This window comes from Typopeltis vanoorti, chromosome 10, assembly GCF_054136105.1.
Source record: "Typopeltis vanoorti isolate ZY-2024b chromosome 10, IOZ_Tvanoo_1.0, whole genome shotgun sequence".
In the NCBI taxonomy this organism is placed as follows: domain Eukaryota; kingdom Metazoa; phylum Arthropoda; class Arachnida; order Uropygi; family Thelyphonidae; genus Typopeltis; species Typopeltis vanoorti.
The window spans coordinates 123,465,257-123,488,244 of NC_143558.1; the positions used below are offsets into that span (position 1 = coordinate 123,465,257).

At 33.0% G+C, this 22,988-nt stretch overlaps 1 protein-coding gene across 2 annotated transcripts in view; it reads left to right on the forward strand.

The window, feature by feature from the left end:
* Window positions 1-15,019, forward strand: part of LOC150102759 (dicarboxylate carrier UCP2-like) — a 96,713-nt gene extending 81,694 nt beyond the window's left edge. For both annotated transcript variants that reach the window (XM_090399295.1, XM_090399296.1), the window contains exon 7: window positions 13,417-15,019. In XM_090399295.1, the coding sequence (XP_090255421.1) occupies window positions 13,417-13,567 (151 nt within the window). In that variant the 3' untranslated portion in view covers window positions 13,568-15,019. The remainder of the gene's footprint in view (window positions 1-13,416) is intronic.
* The last annotated feature ends 7,969 nt before the right edge of the window (window positions 15,020-22,988 follow it).

Here is a 22,988-nt window from a genome sequence, read left to right on the forward strand (position 1 = left end):
AAGAGACAATTACACTCATACGAGCCGCAACGACAGAAGAAAAAATATTTCAAATAAAATAGGTATGCCACTACACAATCATGTTAAAACTCTACTTCAGCGAACTATATAATAACCAGAACAGCATGTCAGAAAACAAGACAATAGTGCAGCTAGTAGACTACGTCACATATAAGCTGTTTAATCGAGGATTACAAATAATTAAAATCTTAATAATATAATTAATGCAGAAAACTGAGTCATTATGCAAACCATTATAAATGCATGATAGCGTTTTCACCTAGGATGTATTCTGTACATATGTAAATAATCAGTAATAACAACTTTGGTACTGATCTTTCGTTAGCAAGACAGAGTACTACTTGCCTGAGCAGAACACAGTCTGAGAGAAGAACAATTTACCAAACCAAATGATAAATAATTTTATTCTAGCGATTCAATTATTCTATGCTAACAGAAAGTCTGCGTTTTTTATGTGAGTATTATAGCATTCTTACGGCAGATCTGTTCTACATATCAAGCATATTAGTACGTTTCATTAACACATTTGTACTGTTAGTCTCTAATTTAATGTAAAGAATCATTACATATTAATGTATTGATTCGAAAAATTATCTGTAATTTAGTATAGTACCACTTTATTTTTGTAAAATAATTTATAATTCCATTAAATTATTTTACAAAAATGTTTAAAGTAAATTATTAAATAAAATTATATTAATAAAAAATTAAATAAATTATATAAGCAGTATGTCAGCAGTTTACTGTCAAATTTAATAAATAAATTATTGTTTTAATTCTTTACCCAAGCGTAAACAAACAAAAATTGCTTGCGAAGTATCTGAGCATTCCATAACTGCACAGTATACTTGCTTTGGATCGTGCATATTGTTATGCAGGAAGAGATCAACAAACAAGTTCGCCTACTCGCACATATGATGAGCAGATTTTGCCAGCTATCGAGTAGCTGCAGATGTGAAAAAATAATGTTTTTAATAATAAATAACTTTCTAAACAAAATCTTTTTAACTTAAAAAACACAGATGCAGCAATCACGTTATAGAACTCCTAGTGACTTACTGGGGCATGTTAAAAAATGAAGTGTAGGGTCTGGGCATTTTTTTGAGCGGCAAGTAAAGTTATTGAATAATTTGTCGAGCACTGATGTATTACCTTGTCTCGATTAGTCTTGACTCCAGGAGGTATCATAGAGCAACACCACCACCACTAATAATAATAATAATAAATTACATGCCTCTGTACTGGAATTCTCCATATCTTTATTCTAATCATATATGTTCTTCCATAAATGTTCTAATAAAGAGAGTATTATTATTACTGACACATCCAAGGAATCATCGAGAGAGGGTCCACTGGTCTACAACTTTCCGCCGCCGCTATTTAATCAACAATTACACAAAACAGTACAAATTGGCTTACCTTTTTTAAAAATAATTATTTCTGAAATCCCAAATAATTCCTCTTTTATCCTTTTTCGTAGCACACTTAGTATAACAGTAATAATTTCTGAACACTTCAGCAACATTTACTTTTATTTTAATAACAACGTCCTTTAATGGCAAACGCCGAAAGAAAATTTACAACACTACCATAAAGTAACTGACAAAGCACTTTTGTTTTTCTTTCCTAACGAGATTTGTAAATCGGTCTGATTGAAAAATAGCCCAATTATAGCTATTAAGAAAGCGACGTAGTTGGTTCTAAACGCATTCAGGATTTTCAAACCCACACACACACACACATATATTATATATATATATATATATATATATTAATCAGGTAATTTAATTAATATTTATATATTTATATAAGGGTTTTCAAATTAATATATATATAATCATTATGTAATTTAACATGGAATTTCTTGATTCTGGGATTAAAATAATCTCAAGCTTTCCATTTCGAAAATAAGATAAAATAATCTTAAATTATTTCATTTTAAATTCTTAAATCTCGAAATTCCATATGCTTTCATTTCTCTAACGTGATAAACTAATCTGTTTGCAAATTTTCCCAACATATAAGTTGTAATTCAGCAAACATAATACTTACACTATACGATAAACGATAAGATTTATTCCTGGCGTAGCAGTTATTCAGCTATGTAACTGAATAACTAAACCTAAAATCTCTTTAAAGTTAATTTAAAGTTAATACCCAATAACACATTCAACAGTAAGATGTAGCTTTTGTTCTTCAGGTATAAAACCTGGATTCGATCCCTTCATGTACTGGTTCGTCTCTTCTAGGAGATGAAAGGAACCAGTACGATGATTTTTCATCTGAAAATTGAGCTATCGTGCTTCATACACTAAAGGACTGGATTTTCATATACATTTAATATACATAATATTCTTACCTTTGTCTTAGTTACTGTGATTATAATTCCAATCAATACAATTCAATTCCTTATACATTATCTGCTACGCCATTTTCAAACCTTACTAATTCACCTGATCAATATTATTTCACACAGAAGTATAGTTAAATCCATGCTAAGATGCATCTCATGTAAGTAGATAAAGGCAGATTTATAAATATCATGTTAAAATATTTCTATTTTTAGCTAACTAACTATATCCCTTTAAATTTCAAAAGTGATATTCAGAATTATAAAATTAGTACGAAAACTTCATTAGGTTTGCCAAATTCACGATTAACTAGAATAATAATAATAATAATTTTTTTTTAAACATTTTATTATGTCTCAGTATAAATTACATACAATAATAATATTTACAATATTTACAATAAGGTTTATTTTATATGAACGACTTATTTATTTTTACAATGAAAATGATAAGGTTTACTGTCACACAGTGTATCTGCACACACACAATGAAAAACATATTCTCTTTTCTGTACAGTACGAAAATTCGATATACAAAATGCAGAGTACATTTTATAAATATGAATATACATTTTTTTAAACTATCTAAATTTGGATTGGCACCAATGTGCACACAATTCACGATACAATGCAGTAATGCAACATACACACACAATTCAATAATAACAATAATTTATTATTATTATTATTATTTTATTTATTTATTTATTTTTTTTTTTTTTTTTTTTTTTCTTGTTATGTCTCAGTATAAGTTACATACAAGAATAATATTTACAGAATTACATTAAGGATTGTACAGAATTTTTTTTTTTTTTTTTTTTTTTTATGTCTCAGATGAATTGCATACATAGTTGCTGAGTAATTATATGTATATAATATTTATAACGCATTACAAGTGTGTGTAACAGATACTTGCAAGTTAGTAATTTTCTTCCTCGAAGCTTAGCAGAGCTTATCTGAGGAAGATAATAGATGACAGAGGGTGGTGGTTTCATGGTTGTGTTCCTATAGTGGTCACAAGCCAGGTGTTGATTTTACTGTTTGTTGGTACGTGCTTGAAAGACTTCGACTGCTATTACAGTTTAACTTTTTTTTTTTGTGCAAATAGGGTTGGATTTAGACATGGTGTGTTTGTTTCTTTGTGTTCTTGTAGTGGTAGTTTTTTGAGAGGAGGGGTTGTCGTAGGTTTGTGTGTGTGTGTGTGTGTGTGTGTGTGTGTGTGTGTGTGTGTGTGTGTGTGTGTGTGTGTGTGTGTGTGTGTGTGTGTGTGTGTGTGTGTGTGTGTGTGTGTGTGTGTGTGTGTGTGTGTGTGTGTGTGTGTGTGTGTGTGTGTGTGTGTGCATGTGTGGTGGGGGAGAGAGAAACAGGAATTGCTCTAATTTTCATTCTCGCTATAATATTTATATAGTGCCTGTTTCAGCTCTCTGTATGTTCCTAGGTTTCTATAATAATAATAATAATAATAATAATAATAATAATAATAATAATAATAATAATAATAATAATAATAATAATATCACGAATAATACAAAACATTCTAAATAAATTCTAAAACACTTCATATCCTTCATTTGTTGCCTTTACCGTTCTCCTAAGTTTGATATAATCGTGTTTCCTTTTTTAACCACTTATCGCTATAAGTCTATTTTACACACTCTGATTACCCAAATTGTGAATGAGATTATCTTCTTAGAATATTTTACTTTCTATAACACAAACTGGGCCCCTTTCTCTAATTTCAGAGATCAAACTAGAAGGGAAATCAAACTATCTTCCATCAGATCCATCGGTCATGATCTGTCACAAATAGTTAACTTTCTAATCAGCACACCAAACAATCCTCATCATCCTTCCAATACCCTTGACTTTTTCTTAACCAGCTCTTTCTCCATATATACTGTGGATTCCTACTGTCCTCTTGGTAACAACTCTGACTATAATTTTATTCGTCTCTTTTATTACACCGTTCTACTCCCAGCAAATCGCATTCTCAGATCCAAAGGCAATACAATGGGAGGTAACCCAGATGACCTCTGCTTAGATATTTTCGCTCTCCTGATCCAAATATTTGTACTGAACTGAGAATCGAAATATCATCATTGAAATGAGGACCAGACCTTTATCTCAAATTACACTTGTAACTACAACCTTTGTTCAAGTCCTTGTTATCTAACAATGTGCTTCTGCAGTTTATAATAAATACACTGCTTGGAAAGAATCATCGGATACACTCAATAGCCAGTAGAAGAAAGAATGATTATGGAAGTATGGCATTGATTGCTGAAAATAGAGGAATGATAACTGCTGCAGAAGATACAGGTGAGGTATTTAATGAGCAATTTATAAAGATATTTCATTCTTGTGAATATGACATCATGCAGAATTTGAATGCAGTGGAAAAAGGAAGTGGGGGAGCCGTTAGTAATTGAGCAGGAGGTATATAAGGAATTCAATAAACTTGAGATAAATAAGGCTGTAGGACTTTATACTATATCACCAGGTATTTTCACGGAATGTTTCAGGAAGTTAACAACAGCTTTTACATATCTTTTTTAGCATGAGTCATTCACTGGGCCAAGCTTCAAATCCGATTCATAAAGCAGGTGATAAGACTAGGATTTTAAATTATAGGCCAGTCTGTGTGTCTGGAGTTGTGATTAAAATTTTAGGGAGGTTAGTTAGGACCAAGATCAAGAATTGGTCTGACAACAGAAAGAATACTCTTTAGTGGTCTGCATGGGTCTTTTAAAGGAAGATCGTGTTTTAGCAATCTGCTTACTTATTACAATCAATGGCAAATGCGTTGGATCAGGGTGATGCATACACTGTGGTATATTTAGATTTTGCAAAGGCGTTTGAAAAATTCCCACATGACAAGCTGGTAATTAAATTAGAATGAATATGGCGCCAGATATTAGATAAGTTAGCTGGATTAAAGCTTGACTGTCTGATAGGTATCGGCTAATTGTCTATTGAGGAGTGATATCACAGAAGAGGAAAGTTACTAATGATGTACTCGAAGGATCTGTTTTGGGTACATTGCAGTTTAATTTGTATGTAAATGATATTGGGAGAGATCTGAATGGTGATATACAGTTGTTTGCCGATGATGAAAAGTTGGGAGAGAGATATCAGGTACTATATACTTGCAGACACTTGCAGAGATTATATCGGGATTATGGAATTCAGATTAAGAGGACAGATTGCGAGTATATGGACTATAGACTCTAGTAAACAGGAGAGATATTTCATATTACAGATATCAAAAAATGATATATAGTGTGAATCTGCCAGATTTATGGTGACCCAGTCCTTGGGTTATTGTTGTTTAATCTATACATTAATGATATTAGGAAGCGTCTAGAGTCTAACAAGAGAGGTGCAATTGTTTGCTGATAATGCGAAGATAGGGAGGACAATCAAGGATGCTACTAATATCTAGTACAGTATTTACAGAATGATTTGAATTGGCTGGAAATTTGGACAAATGAGAATGGCAATCAGTTCAACGTTAATAAGTGTAAAGTTATGCATCCTAGGTTAGCCGAGTTATGCTACAAGGAACTGATGCGGCTAGGAATCTTAGCGTATGATGGATAGAAATTTGTTGAATAACGCCTTAATAAGACCCTCCCCGGATTGCTGTGCGCAGATTTCGTTCAGCAACTGGAAGAGTAAACAACACTTGCAGAGATTATATCGGGATTATGGAATTCAGATTAAGAGGACAGATTGCGAGTATATGGACTATAGACTCTAGTAAACAGGAGAAAGAAAAGTGATATGATAGAGGTCTACAAACTTCTGAATGAGTGTTATAGGATTTCGTCTGATGAAATTTTTCGTTATGTGGAAGGCAGGAAGAGAATATGGGGGCATCAATAGAAGTTAAGTTTTTTCTTGTTTAAGAAAGGGTTAATAGAAACATTTTTCTCTCACAGAGCAGTAAGGAAATAGTTGTTTTCCTTTACAGGTAGTGAGTGCATCTGATGTGAATGAGTGTAAAGGAAGGCATGACAGCTGGTTTTAATGATGATGTATAGCCTCTCTCTCGATGAGTCCTTGACTCCCTTGAAGTCTCAGATGATATTATGATGGTGGTGATGATGATAATTGTTTGCCTTCATATCACAATTGGAAGAACTACGGAACATTGCGCTCTTCGTTTGGAAAAGACCTGCGTTCGATTTTCGCTGTGACGAGAGGAATCTTTCTATGGACTTTTTCAACTGAAGATTAATTGAAAAACCTGAGTTCTAGGAAAACGTAGGATTTTTACCCAACTTACAGGCAAATCACCGTCAAAACTCATGCAATTTAGTGACAAACCACTGGCATTGATGGTAATAGTAGTATCGTTGTATGTGGAGAATTTAGTAGTAGGGGGAGCAGTAAGATGTGTGTAGTAAAGTAGAGTAGAGTACAGTGCTCTCCCGCGATTCCGAGTCTTTGGAATACTTGGAGGTGTTTCGTAATAATAATATTAATAATAATCACAACTATCCAAGCATTCCCAAGATGTCATTCGACCCTGCAGCCTGTTAGTTGGAGAATGTACCTATTCTCCAACCGACAGACTGCTGTTACGATCCTACTTGGCTTACAAAGAACATGAATGCTATTTTTTAAAATAAAATCATGCTAAAATTAAAAAAAATTTCGCAAATAATAGTTTAATTAAACTCTAATTTATATTTGTTTTGTCTTGCTTTTCGTACCATAATATTAGCTCACCACAAGAAATAGGGTTATGAGTAAGCTGGCCATATTTTCTTGAGACAAAAACGGGACATTCTGCTGGCAAAAACGGAACAGGAGTTAAGTAATATTCTGTATTCATGAAAAAATAAGACGATAAAAAAGCTTTATTACATAAACATATTGAGCTTATCATTATTTTTCAATGACAGAACCCATACAAAAATTTAGGTAGACGAAGAGGGGGACTGTATCTCACCCCGATCGTACCATGAATATTTCTCCGATGAAGTGATCTGACCCAGCAAATTTCGGTCTTTCAGCAGCTTATCATGAAACTTCTCACACTACATGACACAATTTTGTCTTACAACTAACATAGCACTCATTGTCTCAACACTTAATCTAGATTTCTCCTTGATCACATCCTGTTCATAACAGAAAATATTCTCTCAACAGGTGCTGTACTTCCTGGAAGACAAAGAATAAACTCTACAATATTACAAAAGTCTTGAAAGTCTAGGCATTTTTCTCTCATTTCAGAAAAAAACCTGTACCCATTTATCAAATACAGAATTTTTTTCTTTATTCCATATATCTAACTGCCTCATAATTATAGGTTTTATGAGGGTCCACTAATCGAATACACGAGTTTCTTCTGTTTCTGTGCGTGTGATGAGTTCCTCCTACAGACTCTCCTGTATTTTTTTCCATTCAGGGTCTTCCTTAATAATATCTACTTGAACTTCTCAGTGTTTCCTAAACTTCACTTCCAGTTGTTGACATATTCTAAGCTGGTTTCATAGAAATTCTCAACTACCTCAAAAAACTAGCCTCATTAATTTCTCCTGAATTTACTAACATTTTCAGTTTGTGTTTTAACAAACACTTCACTTTTTCTGGATCTAAATTGTGTACAAGATTTTCAATGTTCATTGCTACTTCTGTAGCTGAAATATTATATTTTTCAATTAAGCTAATGTATGTTTGGAACGTAGACAATTTATCTCTTGCAAATGACAACCACAATTTCAAACTGGGATCTCCAAACAATTTTCGCAACATGAGAGGGCATTTTTTGAAAGAAAATAAGAACGAAGCCCATCAAACTTGCTTAAAATTTTGTCAAATGATTTACTCAATAACAAAAATTTTGCATTTTCATGCTCTAACAATTTAGCGTAATTGTTTGCTGCAAAGTCACAAAAGTTTTTCAGTTCTACAACTCCACTGTGCACAGTGGAAGTATTTGTATACTTTCACTGCAAAACATTCGATATTAATTGTAATCAGTCGACAGCACACTGGAGACAATTGTGTATAATATGCTCCACAACCAATACCGATAATCTGCTTCTTCAGTTCATTTTCAAGTTTTTGCCACACATTATTTTTGTGAAGTCTTCTGCAACCACCAAAATTAGTGTTCGTATTATTTGCACACAAAGCAACAATTTTGTTTTGTAAAGCAAATTTATCACTTCCTTCCTTCAACCTAGCGCACTGTAGTAGGATGTTTCAACAGGTAAAGAAATAAAATCTGTAATTTTGTCTTGAACACCACAATTTGGCAAAAAAAAACTACTGCACAACAACTGGAAAAAGTTTGATGTTTTTTTTTTTTTGTTGTTGTTGTTTGTTTGAAGCATCTAAACTGATTGTAATGCATTTTGTTTTATTAATCTTCTATTACTTCGCCCAATATATATGGTGATAGAACGTTGGTAATTATGGCTTCTGATTTGGTACGTGCTGAAGAAAAGTTTGGTGCATAAATTTTATTTATCAAAGTCGACAAGCAGTCATTTGTGCGAAAACTTTGGCCTTGACACACAGTATAATAAGCAACAAGAGCTTCACTTGCTGCAATTTTATCGCTTTCTCTATCACCATCACATCTCAACATAAACGAGCTGATGTTTTTAACTGAAGCCAGAGTCTTTTCAGCATCCTCATGTTTCCGGCTACGTAGATGTTGGATGATGTCGCTTCTGCCTCCATGAGCAACGGAAAAATGGACATTACAATTTTGACATACCACTCTTGTTCCATCACTGCACAGCTTGTCCAGTTTAATACATTTTAATTCTTTCTGGAGATCGTCATTAAAACTGCAGTTTCGCCTCTTTGACATTGCAGGGATGGACTAAAAACTTTTAAAAAAATAAGACTTAAAACTTTAAAAAATATGAAATTTGAACCTCCCGCATTGAATAACAACGCCACCGGTTAGTATACAGGTGAAACAAAAACTAACGCTACAGCAGAACAGACGCCGCTTCTGAGACGCGCAAGTGCTGCCAACATGTATTTTTTTATTTTCTCTGAATAAATCACTGCAGATATCAATATTTAGTATCGAAGAATGCGACTCCATCGTTATATAAATTTCTGGTATCCATGATATTGATATACGATTATAGGTTATGAATAATAATTTATGATTGACCAATAGTAAAGTATATTTATAGTTTATATTAAAAACGGAACAAAATTGACATTTTTATTAAAACGACGGGACTGCCGGGAAATATGAAAAAAAAAAATGTACTGTCTCGTTCAAAACGGTACGTATGGTCAGCCAAGTTATGACTTCAATTTTAGTCGTCGCTGATCTTCCTATGCCGATTCCGAAGATAATGGTTTACTCTTCGAAACTTCGGATTTTATCCTTGTGTGTAAGAAAATATAAACGGTAGAATTCACTATTTCAGAAAAATATGTGTCGGGATTTAGAATTACGAGATAACAGCAGTTATCTGCTGTAATTTTTCACCTATGCCTCTAAAATCATCTGTAGACATGGAATCAATTTTTACAAGTAGTGATAGCAAACAATGATTTTAGAGGATAGGTGCAAGAGTAGAGCAGATTCATCGCCAAAAATCGGAGTGTCCCAACTGGAGCGTAAGAGGATTCATTTTATTTTTCTTGTTTTTATTCCCATTCATGGAATGTAAGGAGAAAAATAAACAGAAATTTTTATGTTTACCTCACTGCATTATTTAGAACGGTACCCGATTTAAGCCATCCAATTGTTGTATAATTGGATGGTTGCAGTACTGAATGAAAAACCAGTTCCCCTCACGGCTTGGAAATGCAGGTTATTCTGTAATAGGAATTATTGATATTGTTAGTAAATTTATAAATTTATTAGAATGCAACATGTTTAAATGATTTTAGTCTTGCCATTCAACAAGTGGTTTCATAGATGAGAATTCAGAACATTAAAAGAAACTTGTGATTCACTACTCTTCGAAGGAAACAGCCTATTGTTATTCAAATGCTAGATTATTGAAGTTATTTCCACATTAATAAACTTTTATGACATTCATAATATATTGCCAATTAATATTTATCTTATATAATCATAATACTTTCGTATTTCTTTCTTAAATATAAATTATATTTAAGTATTTATCTCTTAATCCTTTCCCCTTTTTTCTTTCATAACACAATTATTGATTATCTTTGTTGCATGATGTCCTGATAAAAAACAAAGATTATTGTTTTTACCATAACGAATCGGTGTGAAAAGAGTGAATTATTTTACTGTAAAATCATTTCATAAAATATGGAACGTGAAATATAGGCTAACAGTCTTTTCTAATATTCATGCTAGTACTTTCTAATACTTTATTTTGAAGAATACCGAAATTTAAACTAGTAAAAGAGGATCTGAAGAAATATACCTCTTACGCAAATCACATTTCTTGCATAAACCTTGGAATATAAATTTGACTGTCGTTTTTTAGATGTTGAAGGCACGGAATACAATTTGACTCAAATGTTACACCTTCTAGATAGATGAGAAGCATTTGATTATCCAATAATTTCGCATCACTGTTCCTCCATAATATTCTTCATTAAGATCATTAGTTGTTTCAGCCTGAGTGGGGTTTACACTTACACAATAACTCTGCAGCAGTAAAGATGACTTATGTCACTTATTTCAAACGTCAACAACACTTCTAGAGTAAACATTTCTTCAGGAAGTTATCACATTTTTTTTTATTTCAGATATTAATCAAAACAAGGAAAAGATGAGAATAACCTTAGCTTCCTCCTCATAATTCCAACCAAACTAAACAACTCATTTTACGTGAATTTAATTTAAATTTCGTCTGTTTATATTAGACTAGTACATTATCACTTTATTGCATCTACAAAGTGAGTGATTTGTCTGATTTAAAAGATTCTGGAGAAAAAATTCTACCATCTTCTGTGCAAGATAGGACGCTTCAGTTTTAGTTGAAAAGCTGACCTCATTATCCGCGTGGATATCATTTTACGCTTTGAAACTAACAGATTGTGGATTCGAATCCATTGTGGGAATGGATGCTAGTGAAAGCTTCCAGGCGATAGACATTTTTTTCAGTGTATGATTCCGTTTGGTAAGAACAATCTGAGTTGGTATCCTATTTAGAACTCAAGGAACCTTTATGATTTTTCAGCTCAAGGTGAGTTAACCGATCTCATTAAGGAGGAGATTGCATGGTTTTTCCTCAACGTCGTTTTTTTTTTTTTTTTTTCATCTGCAGAACACACAAAAACTACAGAAATGCTATAAAATCACATCTACATCAGATCATTTCATCACAAAATTAATTATACTGCATTAGTATATTCCACAAATGTATTTCATAATAACGAATTAAATAAATAACAGAATAAAATTATATTAAAATAATAGGGCTCCTGTGTAGTCTTGTTGAAATATAATTTGTTTCCTTAGTGCTAGACCATCTGAAGTGAGATAGTTATAAGTTACATTCAAGTAGATTACTAGAGGAATACTTTCCATGCCTTTTTTTTTTGTTTGTTTGTTTGTTTCTGGCCAATTCCCAAATTAGTCTGTTCAATCTTTTGGAGCAGGCAAATAAGGTTTCTTCTAGGAAACTCCGTGAGAGCAATTTCGAGCTCTTGAAGCGATCGTGGTGGCACCAGTCGAGCAGAAACGCGCCTACCTAAAGCATCCCAGGCATGTTCCATTGGATTACAATCCGATGAACAGGCAGGCCAGTCCATTCGTTCAATACCTACTTCCTCAAACTACTCTTGTACTAAATTTGCACGGTGTGGACGAGCATTGCCATCCATAAAAATAAATTCTTGACCAATTGTAGCAGCATGTGGACGAAATATAGGTTCCAAAATCTCATCGCGATACCTTTGGGCTGTTAAGGAACCATTTCTGATAAAATAAAGATCAGTGTGGCCACCTATACTTATTCCAGCCCATACCATCAAACTCCCACCTTCATGTTTGGGGTATTTCATGAACAAACTGTTAATTATTTCTTGTTACACTTTCACGCCATATCAAGATACGTCGGTTATCTGGTTGCAGACTGAACCTGGACTCGTCACTAAAAAGTACACGAGCCCAATCCTCATTTGTCCAATCGTAGTGTTCCTGTGCCCAAATTCTTCGGACACTTTTGTGATTTGCAGTAAGTGGAATGCAAACCATTTGTCTTCGAGCATATAAACCTATGGCATGAAGACGATTTCGAACATTTCCCGTCTCCAGAAAGCGATTCCAAAGTCGCGAAATTACACTTTGAGATACACGACACGCTTGGGCGACAGCTTTCTCCGTTTGTTTGTTCGTCTTCTAATCTACCAATGGCTCTCCAAACCATGGATTCTGGGTTATCATGTTGCTTTGCCATCTTTAACAAAATAATGGGTGGTAGGTGACACAAGTTTACAATTGAAGTAATGAAGTGATAATTATGTCAAAGTGATCGCAACAAGCCACGCTTTTATGCCCCACACACGCTAATACGGCTAAGACACGTTTCGACAAGTCTTAACATGGTTGTGTACGCAGTTGCATGCTCTACACTGTTGTATATTAAGAATTTTTAAAATAAATGTGTTACATTTGTAAATTATTTTTATAACTTTATAATTTGCAAGAAAACAAATATCCTCTAATTATTTTGAGCAGTTTAGTAATACGAGTACACGTAGTAGTAGTAGTAGTAGTAGTAGTAGCACTAATATATTTGTTAATATATCAGTAGTGCATCAAAAAGTATTGGAGTATTTGTTTTATTTAAAGGTTCTGCATACTGTATTTTAATTGCTCGTAATATCATCCTAATTATATCCTTCACCTTATCACAAAATATCGAAAATTTGAACTTCCCTACATCCTCCTAAGCATGACATCGCCTATGCATAATTCTATGTGTATTCTGCTGTATGTAGATTGTTCTTAAAATGTTTTCTTATAATTTGGTCGCAAATTAATACAATAAATTAATATCACAAATTCTCATGTCCTATATAAGTTAATTGAATATTATTTTGCGTCTTTATGCTCTTCTGTTTTTCAGGTTTATGCCATCTTTTCTTCGCCTCGGTTCATGGAACATATGCATGTTTGTCACATATGAACAACTGAAGAGACTGCTTTTGTATCTGAACCGCACAGACGTACTTCTGCATCCCAGGTCGCTTAATCATCCTTCTTCTGCACCGACGTAGCTGGATTGCTCTGGAAAAAATATTAAATGAAAATACAATTAAAATAAAAATATAATATTAAAATACATTGATGCTAATAATTATGCATAAAATTAGTGTAGAACAGTATGCATTAATAATACTGAAAAAATATGCTAAATGCTCTTGTGTTCTCGTAAGAACAGAATAATAGCATTTCCATGTTATATATATAATTATGCTTTATAATTTTAAAGTTTAATTGACGCATTTAAGGCATAGTAAAAAGTCTGAAATTGTTTATTAAATTACATAGCTTTCTATGAAATATAAACAATGATTATTGCTAGCATAAAGAAAATAGTGGACTCGGACAAAGCTATATGGTTTTAGGTAATACACGCATCATTCTTCCTCTTCTAATATACAGCCTATTTTTAGTAGTTTTCTGGGATCAAGCAAGTGAACTATAGTCCACATACCATTTATCATTACTTTGTACATTATTACTTTATCGGTGTCTTCCAGCTCTACCCTTAATCAGAGTTTGACTTCACCGTCACAAATTTCCCTTGATTAGTTATATGAAATATTATTATTATATGAATTAAAAATCTGCTTTAAAATATTCTTTGCGACTTTGATTACTTCATTAAATATAAAATTAAGCATATGCAGCTATTACTAGATGCGGTACAATAATTATAATGTTAAAAAAGTTTTGTAACGTTAGTAAGGAAAACGGAACACCTGCCATAAGATACTCCTGAATACACACACACACACACAAACATTTATTCAATTGCATTATACACAGTCGAAATAACAAGTATACTAATATTTTCATAAATGACCATTCTGTGATGTATTCAATGCAAAAAGTGATTGTGATAAAGTAACTCAAAGCAATATAAGCGTTCCTCAATTAGCAAAAGGAATGTGTTCGTAAACACTGGTTCGCTCAATGAAGATTTGGGAGCTAAAAATTTCATAAGCCCTGTCTTCATTTCTAATGCATTCTTTGATAAACTGACTTTATACTGTATATTTTTGTTCTTTATATAGACAATTTCGAAATCACGCCTTTTTCTGTTTAGTAAAAAGAACCACCAGTTAAACACGTTTATTGTATTTTTTTTTTTTTTATTAGCAGTGTAATTTCCAGACTGCAATATAAATAATATATGAAAACCTCTGATTTTATTCAAATTGAATTTATATGTCCGTGATTATAATTACGATTTTGGGATTGGTGTAAGTTAATGAATTAGGTAATCCTTAATTAATGGTTTATGAGTTTTGTGACCTGAATAAATATGTATTATCTGAGCATGTCATTCAACGTTTAATAATAATATATCTTTAGTGTCTTGTTAAATAAACTAAAACAAGATATTATTAATAAAATATCTAATACTGATGAAGAAAGTAAATTTTGACAGTGGTTGTATTATATTTTTTGTGCAAATAAAAATGAAATATTTTCTTTATTAATAGACTTGTAATTATTTTTATACTATCTTCGTAATGCGTGTTTAGCTTGGAGCAACATTTCTGATTCCATAATTCAGCCAGAAGAAAGACCGTTATAGGTCATTACCAAGTCGCCTGACTAGAGAAATTTTACTGGTGTTTATTATTATTATTATTATTATTATTATTATTATTATTATTATTATTATTATTAGATCACCTAGGCGCGATTCCATAGCTAGCCGATCTTTATCTTTGTTCAAACAAGGATTTTCTTTTTTCTTTTTAGACAATAAAGCAAAACGTTTGTATCATATCGGATAACCATTTCCTGTGTGAATTAAACTGTTTGCTAATGATATGTGATGCTTGGAAAATCTAATAGAGTGACTGAATGTAATTAATAAGTTCATTCATAATGGATACATCGTCATTATTAAGTCTGCCATTCTGAGTACTACCTGCAGAAAAACATGAAGATTGATTGATGAAACAATACAGGGAAATCCAACTTCTGTAAAAAAGAAATCGAATGCTTTTCTAGCTGACAGAATGATGCCAACTGTCCTTTAGAAAAAAATACATCAAAAATAGATTTAAAAAAAATATGTAAAAGAAAAAGACATCAGCATAGGTAAAAATAATAAGTTGGCTTCTGAAAAATTAGTGGTGGCAATTGGAAAAATTTAAGGAAATGTAATATCTTGCTGACTCTTACAATCCCTACTCTTCTTTAGTGCCCTTAGTTCTTTCTTTGGACCTGCTATTCATGGCTCATATTTTCACCTAACAAACGATAGATCATCATACGTTAAAGACACTTCTAACGACGGTCACTGGAGTGAAAATTTTATATATCTCAGTCTCGACACATCTTTCACCAGTAAATTTCAACACAAGCGCAATCTTTAAGAAACAAATAGGGATGATTCAGTTCTCAATCACCTTCAAAATAATACTAAATCACACTATAACATCGTGGCATCTTTCCAATATATTTTGATAGGAAGAACTTGCTTTCATTCTTACTAATCGACTGTTTCCTCTAACTGATTAAAAATTCTAGAATTTTCATGATGTTGAGGTCATTACATAAAAACGTCGTGATCTTCATTACACCACAAATCCAAGAAAAAAGTCACGAACAAAATCATTTATTCTTAGTGTACTATATTGATCTAACAAAGCATTTGACTCTGTTAGCTGGGAAGTATAATTAATAATACAATAAATAAAATTAACCTTTAACGACTTCTAGAAAGGTAGTAGGCGAAGGTTTTTAGCATTATATAATTTTTAGAGACTTAGGGACAATCATTCTCCACCCGTTACAAATCAGAGAAAGCTGATTTGTTAAGGGTCGTTTATATACGGAATGGAAAGAAAAGTAAAGAAGTTGACTCGATGTTTTTTCTTCATTGCTTTATAAAATATTGAAGTGATTCGATGAGAAAGATTATTCAACCTTTTCAGTTATAACTGAACATGGGATAATTTCGAAGCATTGGGACACAATACTAATAGAATAAGAGAGAATGAAAAAGAAATATAAAACAAAAGCAAATCATGAGTGGCACAAACCATTATAAATGTAAGAGAAATGACATAATATAAAACTTTTTGGTAACCACTTTGAACGAAATTCCTTTGAACCCTTTCTGGGGAAAAAAAAAAAATCCATTGAGACATTGAATATGGTGTTGTTGGAATATCAGGATAACATTTGCCAAGAGCATCATTGCAAGAAATGGAAGAAAATTACGAAGCTAGGAAAGTGTTTTTTTCATGGGTAATGAGAACACACAGTTCAAAACGTTATTGTAACTGAAACTGCAAATATTTTATAATAATAATAATAATAATAATATTTTTTTTTATATATATATAACGATCATAATAATAATTTACAATTATATTGTTCAGAGTTACATAAGTTGTATAATATTACATGTTGTGGTTTACTATTTTTTTTTTTTTCAAGTTTGAAAAGGTGTGATTATACAACAGTATTTACACATATGCAATCTAAATATTATGTTTCCTTATTCTCACAAACATACGGTGTAAACTCATGATTTACTTTTAAAAGAATTTTTTTTTTTTACATTGCATACATTTGTAACAGTTATTTTATACATTATATACATTTGTTACAATTATTATATACATTACATACATTTGTTTACATATGATACATTACTTACATTTGTTTAGTTGTGATGTTTACATTACGTACATTGGTTTACATATAATACATATATTACATACATTGGTTTTCATGTGATACGTACATTACATGCATTTGGTTACATATGATACATCTTGGATGAGAACTAATTTCTTTGCTTTCATCCTCGAAGCTTATATGTAAGCTTATCTGAGGATGACACCGGTTGGTTATTATGTATTGTTTTTTTTTTTTTTTTTGCTGTGTTGAGAAGCTACAAAATCTATGATTGAGAAATTTGCGCCACGTACTCACACGCGCACGCACGCACACACACACACACACACACGCACACACACACACACACACACACACACACACACACACACACACACACACACACACACACGCACGCACGCACGCACGCACGCACGCACGCACGCACGCACGCACGCACGCACGCACGCACGCACGCACGCACGCACGCACGCACACACACACACACACACACACACACACACAATAACTTGGAATGTATTGATGCGTCGCTGAACTAGAAGCCTGAGCGAATATATTGTGTTTCATTAAGTTTGTATGGTATTTTGGGTGCGTGTTTCTTGTTCGTAGTATGTCCTTAGAGCTCTTTTCAGGCTATTGTAGTTTGTAAGGTTTCTGTATTCAAAAAGTAATTTGTTTATCATGTCTGGGATGTAGAAGTTTCGCGTGGCCTTTCCATAGTGATTATTGTATTTATATGTGATATAATTAGTAGTCTGAGGTCTTGTTATACGGTATGTATTTCTAACTGTCTTGTAGTTGGCATCGAAATAATGTTTTAGCAAGGCTGCATAGTGACATAAATGTTTTGCTGTCAGTATTTTGTGTCCTGACATTGCAATGTTTATAAGGTCGTGATTTTCTCTTTGTTCCCAAAAGATCAGTTTTGTCATTTTGTAGTGTAGCGACATTAATCTATTTAATTTGTAGGGTGCACAGAATGCATACGTTGTTATAGCGTATCTTAGTATATTTTGGCATAGTGCTTTGTATTAGTGTTTTTAGGCGTATGGGAACTGTCTTTTAACCTGTAGAGTTTGGCACTTATTGTTCGGAGTTTGTTGTGTAGATGGTTTATGTGGCTATTCCAGTTCATATCTGCATCGAAGTAAATTCCAAGGTATCGTATTGTTTCAACCTGAGTGACTGTAGTGGTTTTGCTGTTCTGTGTGTTTTTTATGTTGGAAAGTGGATGTTGGATGGTTACATATTTGTTATCAACTGGTCGAGTCAGTGGATTTCTGAATATCATTAATTTTGTCTTTTCTGAGTTTAGGTGTATGGAGTTTTTCGTGAGCCAGTCTATGATCAGATTTATATCATATTACATATTTGTTTCGGCTATGCTTGCGTTATTATGGATGGATATTATTGCTGTATCGTCTGCGTATTGGAATATCTTACCTTTGAGTGGTAACTGATTAATATCGTGCATGTAAATGTTGAATAGAGTTGGGAATAATAATAATAATCATTTTTTTTTTTTTAAAAAAAACATTTTATTATGTCTCAGTATAAATTACATACAATAATGATATTTACAATAAGGATTATACAGAAATTTTGAATTTAGAATATACATAATAATAATAATAATAATAATAATAATAATTTATTTATTTTATTTATTTATTTATTATTATTTTTTTATGTCTCAGATGAATTGCATACATAGTTGCTATAGTAATTATATATATATAATATTTATAATGCATTACAATGTATAACAGATACTTGCAAGTTAATAATTTTCTTCCTCGAAGCTTAGCAGAGCTTATCTGAGGAAGATAATAGATGATAGAAGGTGGTGGTTTCATGGTTATGTTCCTATACTGGTCACAAGCCAGTTGTTGATTTTACTGTTTGTTGGTACGTGCTTGGAAGACTTCGACTGACATTACAGTTTAACTTTTTTTTCTTTTTTTTTTTGTGCAAATAGGGTTGGATTTAGACATGGTGTGTTTGTTTCTTTGTGTGGGTGTGCATGTGTGCTGGGGGAGAGAGAAACAGGATTTGCTCTAATTTTCATTCTCGCTATAATATTTATATAGTGCCTGTTTCAGTTCTCTGTATGTTCCTAGGTTTCTGTTGTCGAACGGCAGTTTGTTTATCATGTCAGGTACATGAAGTTTCGGGTGGCTTTGCCATGATGATTGTTGTACTTATATGTTATGTAGTTTGTTGACTGTTGTCTTGTTATTTGATATGTTGTTCTGGTTACTCTATATGTTGGGCTGTAGTAGTGTTTTAACATGACTGTGTAGTGGCATAAGTGTTTCACCTTAAATATTTTGTGTTTTGTCTGTGCTTCCTGCATAAGAGTGGGTTGTTCCCAGAATATCAGTTTTATCATTTTATCTTGCAACCATTGTAGCCTGTTAAGTCTGTAGTCTGCGCAAAATGCGTATGATGTGATTGCATATCTTAAAATGTTTTCACATAATGATTTATAGATTAATATTTTTATGTGGGTTGGGGCAATGTCTTTTAATCTGTATAGTTTGCTTGCTATTATCCTAAGCTTGGTATGTAGGTAGTTTGTATGGCTATTCCAACTTTGATCAGCATTGAAGTGAAGTCCAAGATAGCGTGTTGTTTTCACCTGTGTGATGGTTGTGATTTTAGGTTCTGCACTTTGTGTATATGAGGATGAATGTTTGATAGTGAGATATTTAGTTTCTATGGGCAGGGCTTGTGGGTTTTTGAATATCATTAGCTTTGTTTTTCCAGGGTTTATATATATGCTGTTTTCGGTTAACCAGTTAGTGATTTGATTGATGTCGTGTTGCATATTTTTGTAAGCGATATTTGCATTGTTGTGAATGGATACTATGGCCGTGTCGTCTGCATACTGGAAGATTTTACTTTTTAGGGGGAGTTGGCTTATGTCGTGCGTGTATATGTTAAATAGAATGGGAGATAGGACAGCTCCTTGCGGTACTCCTCAGGTTACACGTACCTCTTTGCTGTATGCTGATCCTATAATAATAATAATAATAATAATAATAATAATAATAATAATAATAATAATAATAATAATAATAATAACTCGTTGAAGTGCATCAAACACTCACCAAGTACACGAATCCGAAGATTGAAATTCAGTGCTTTTGGAACAAGAATACAGCAAACGTTCGAATTGTCTTAGGAGCCCTATGAACCATACCAACAGCATTTAAGAAACATCTGGAACAGCTGAGTCTCCAAGATATAACACCATCTCAATTCCACATTTTACAACCACATCTAGTGAATTGCCAGGCCTTTTAATAAGATCAGAATCGGACACATTTGCCAGCCAAGGATTTCATTATACTCTTTCCTGTTTGTTTTTACCATTTGACTATGAACTTTTAAATGAATATAGAGATGAAGATGATTGATAATAATAATAATAATTATTATTATTATTATTATTATCATCCATCATCTCGGGGTTCCCACGGGGTATGCAGAGCGACCCCTAAGTGGCAGATGTGGGGAAACGCTGACTGCCTCCCACTGGATATGAGGGCAGCTCTGAACATGTTGAATAAAGAGCCGTGGACCAGTGGTTTTGGGACTGGCGATCCCATATGAAAATATTGATATTCACCAACCCGCAATGGGCCAGCATTGTGAATTTATGGCCTAACCTTCCAAGATGAATCAGACAGAAATAAAATGTCCCTTATTCCTCGGAGGCCAGATTGTTACTACCTACAGCAGCAGACAGTTAAACATGAAGGTAGACGGCGCTAAGAATCGCCGGGTAACCAGATCATACTGCCATTGGAAAATAGACCTTGGAACATTAAACTGTATGACTCTGAGCAATGAAGCACGGATAACTGAACTAACTGAATAGCTAAAGCGACTAAAATGGGACATTCTCGGACTTGTGAAGTTAGACGTAATGGTAAAGAAATTCTTCAATTAAAAAACTGAGACATACTATATTACAGAACCAACTCCACTGACTCTTTCCTTATCTTTCCAAGATAAGGAAAGAATCATTTGAGTTGGTTTCAAGATCAACAAAAAATTGAAGAACAGCATAATAGAATTTGACAGTACATCTGATCGAATAGCAAGCATTGTTGTTCAAATCTCAAAAAGATACACCCTTAAGACAGCGGTGTAACTAGAGTTTTTGCCGCCCGGGGCAGCCCATGAGTTTGCCGCCCCTCTCAAAATACACCAAAAATACCACAAAAAGTCAAAACGACTTATAGGGAAATAAATTAAAAATCGATGTTTATTTTTGAAGTAAAACTTTATTTCAGCATTCTAAAATGTTCTTTTTCTTGCTTTTCTGCTAGCAAAATCGTCGATGATATTGGCGAAGTCTATTTCATAGTAATGTAGGTAATTCTTTATCAATTTTATTTAGAAAAACTCCTCTCACAACTAGCAACACTTACAGAAATTCTGAGGAAAATTCGCAGTATTATTACAATATTTGGAACTGAGTTCTCGAGACTGTATTTTAGAATTAACTGCAAAAGTTCAAAAAGGTTCAAAGTGCCGCTCGGGGAGGACTGTCCCCCCCCCTCCGCACCCCCCAACTACGCCTCTGCCTTAAGATCATCCAAGTCTATGCACCAAACAATAAGTCATACTGATGAAGAAATCGAAGCCTTCTATTATGATGTATTCCAACTCTACAATAAAGGAAAACATCACTTCCGAATTGTATGGGAGACTTCATTGCTATAATTAGTATACAACAATCAGATGAAAGCTCATTGGGAAATTTTGGATATGGCAGGAGAGATGATAGAGGAGCATGGTAATAGAATTTGCAGGAAAAAAAAACCTGAACATTATGAATTCCTTTTTCAAGAAAAAAACACAAATGAAGTAGATATGGGAAAGTTCAAATGGGAAAACTAGTGAAATTGACTTTATCCTTTCATCTATAATAAGATGTTTAAATCTATTGTTTAGTTCGTGTTGGAATATGTATTAATATTGTATTTGTGTTCATCGATGTTTTGCTCTGTTATAAGCACCTTCAACATTGGAAGTGACCATCGTTTGGTACACAATAAAATCCAAATAAATTGCCAAAAAGAAAGAAGAAAATGTTTCGAAGGTCAAAGCAAAACATCGATGTACACAAACTCAACATAAATATATATATATATATTCCAACACGAACTAAACAATAGATTTAAACATCGATTATAGATGAAAATGCTGATCTATCAGAAAGCAATGACATTATTACCTAAAACCTTGTACAATGGTCACTTAAAATGGCTGGTACCACAGAACAGAAACAAGCCAAAATTTCTGAAGAAACAAAGAGAAATGAAACAATCAATTAACCTAAAGAATAAAGTTGAATTCAGTGAATTGTGCAAAATGATCAGAAAATATAACACACAAGAAAATTCAGTTGTAAATTCATACAACAAACAATTGAAAACAACCGTACTCTCAAAAAAGTCAAACAGCAATAAACTTGCAGTCAAACTACAACATGGGACCATCACCAGAGCTAGGTATGCTATAGAGTTGAAAAAAGAGTTGAAGAATTTTACTCAATATTATATCAGGATGATGAATTAAATGAAAAAAAGAAGAGGACCACTTAAAAATAGCTGAAGTACCACAGATTCTACCAGAAGTTATGTGGAGCATCCAAATCTTGCAAAATGGAAAAGCTGTCGGTGAGGATGACGTTATCGGTGAACTTCTAAACATAGGTGGAAAAATTATCTACAAACTCTTAGTAAAAATATTTACTTTATGCATGAAGAAATATGATCTACCCAGAAC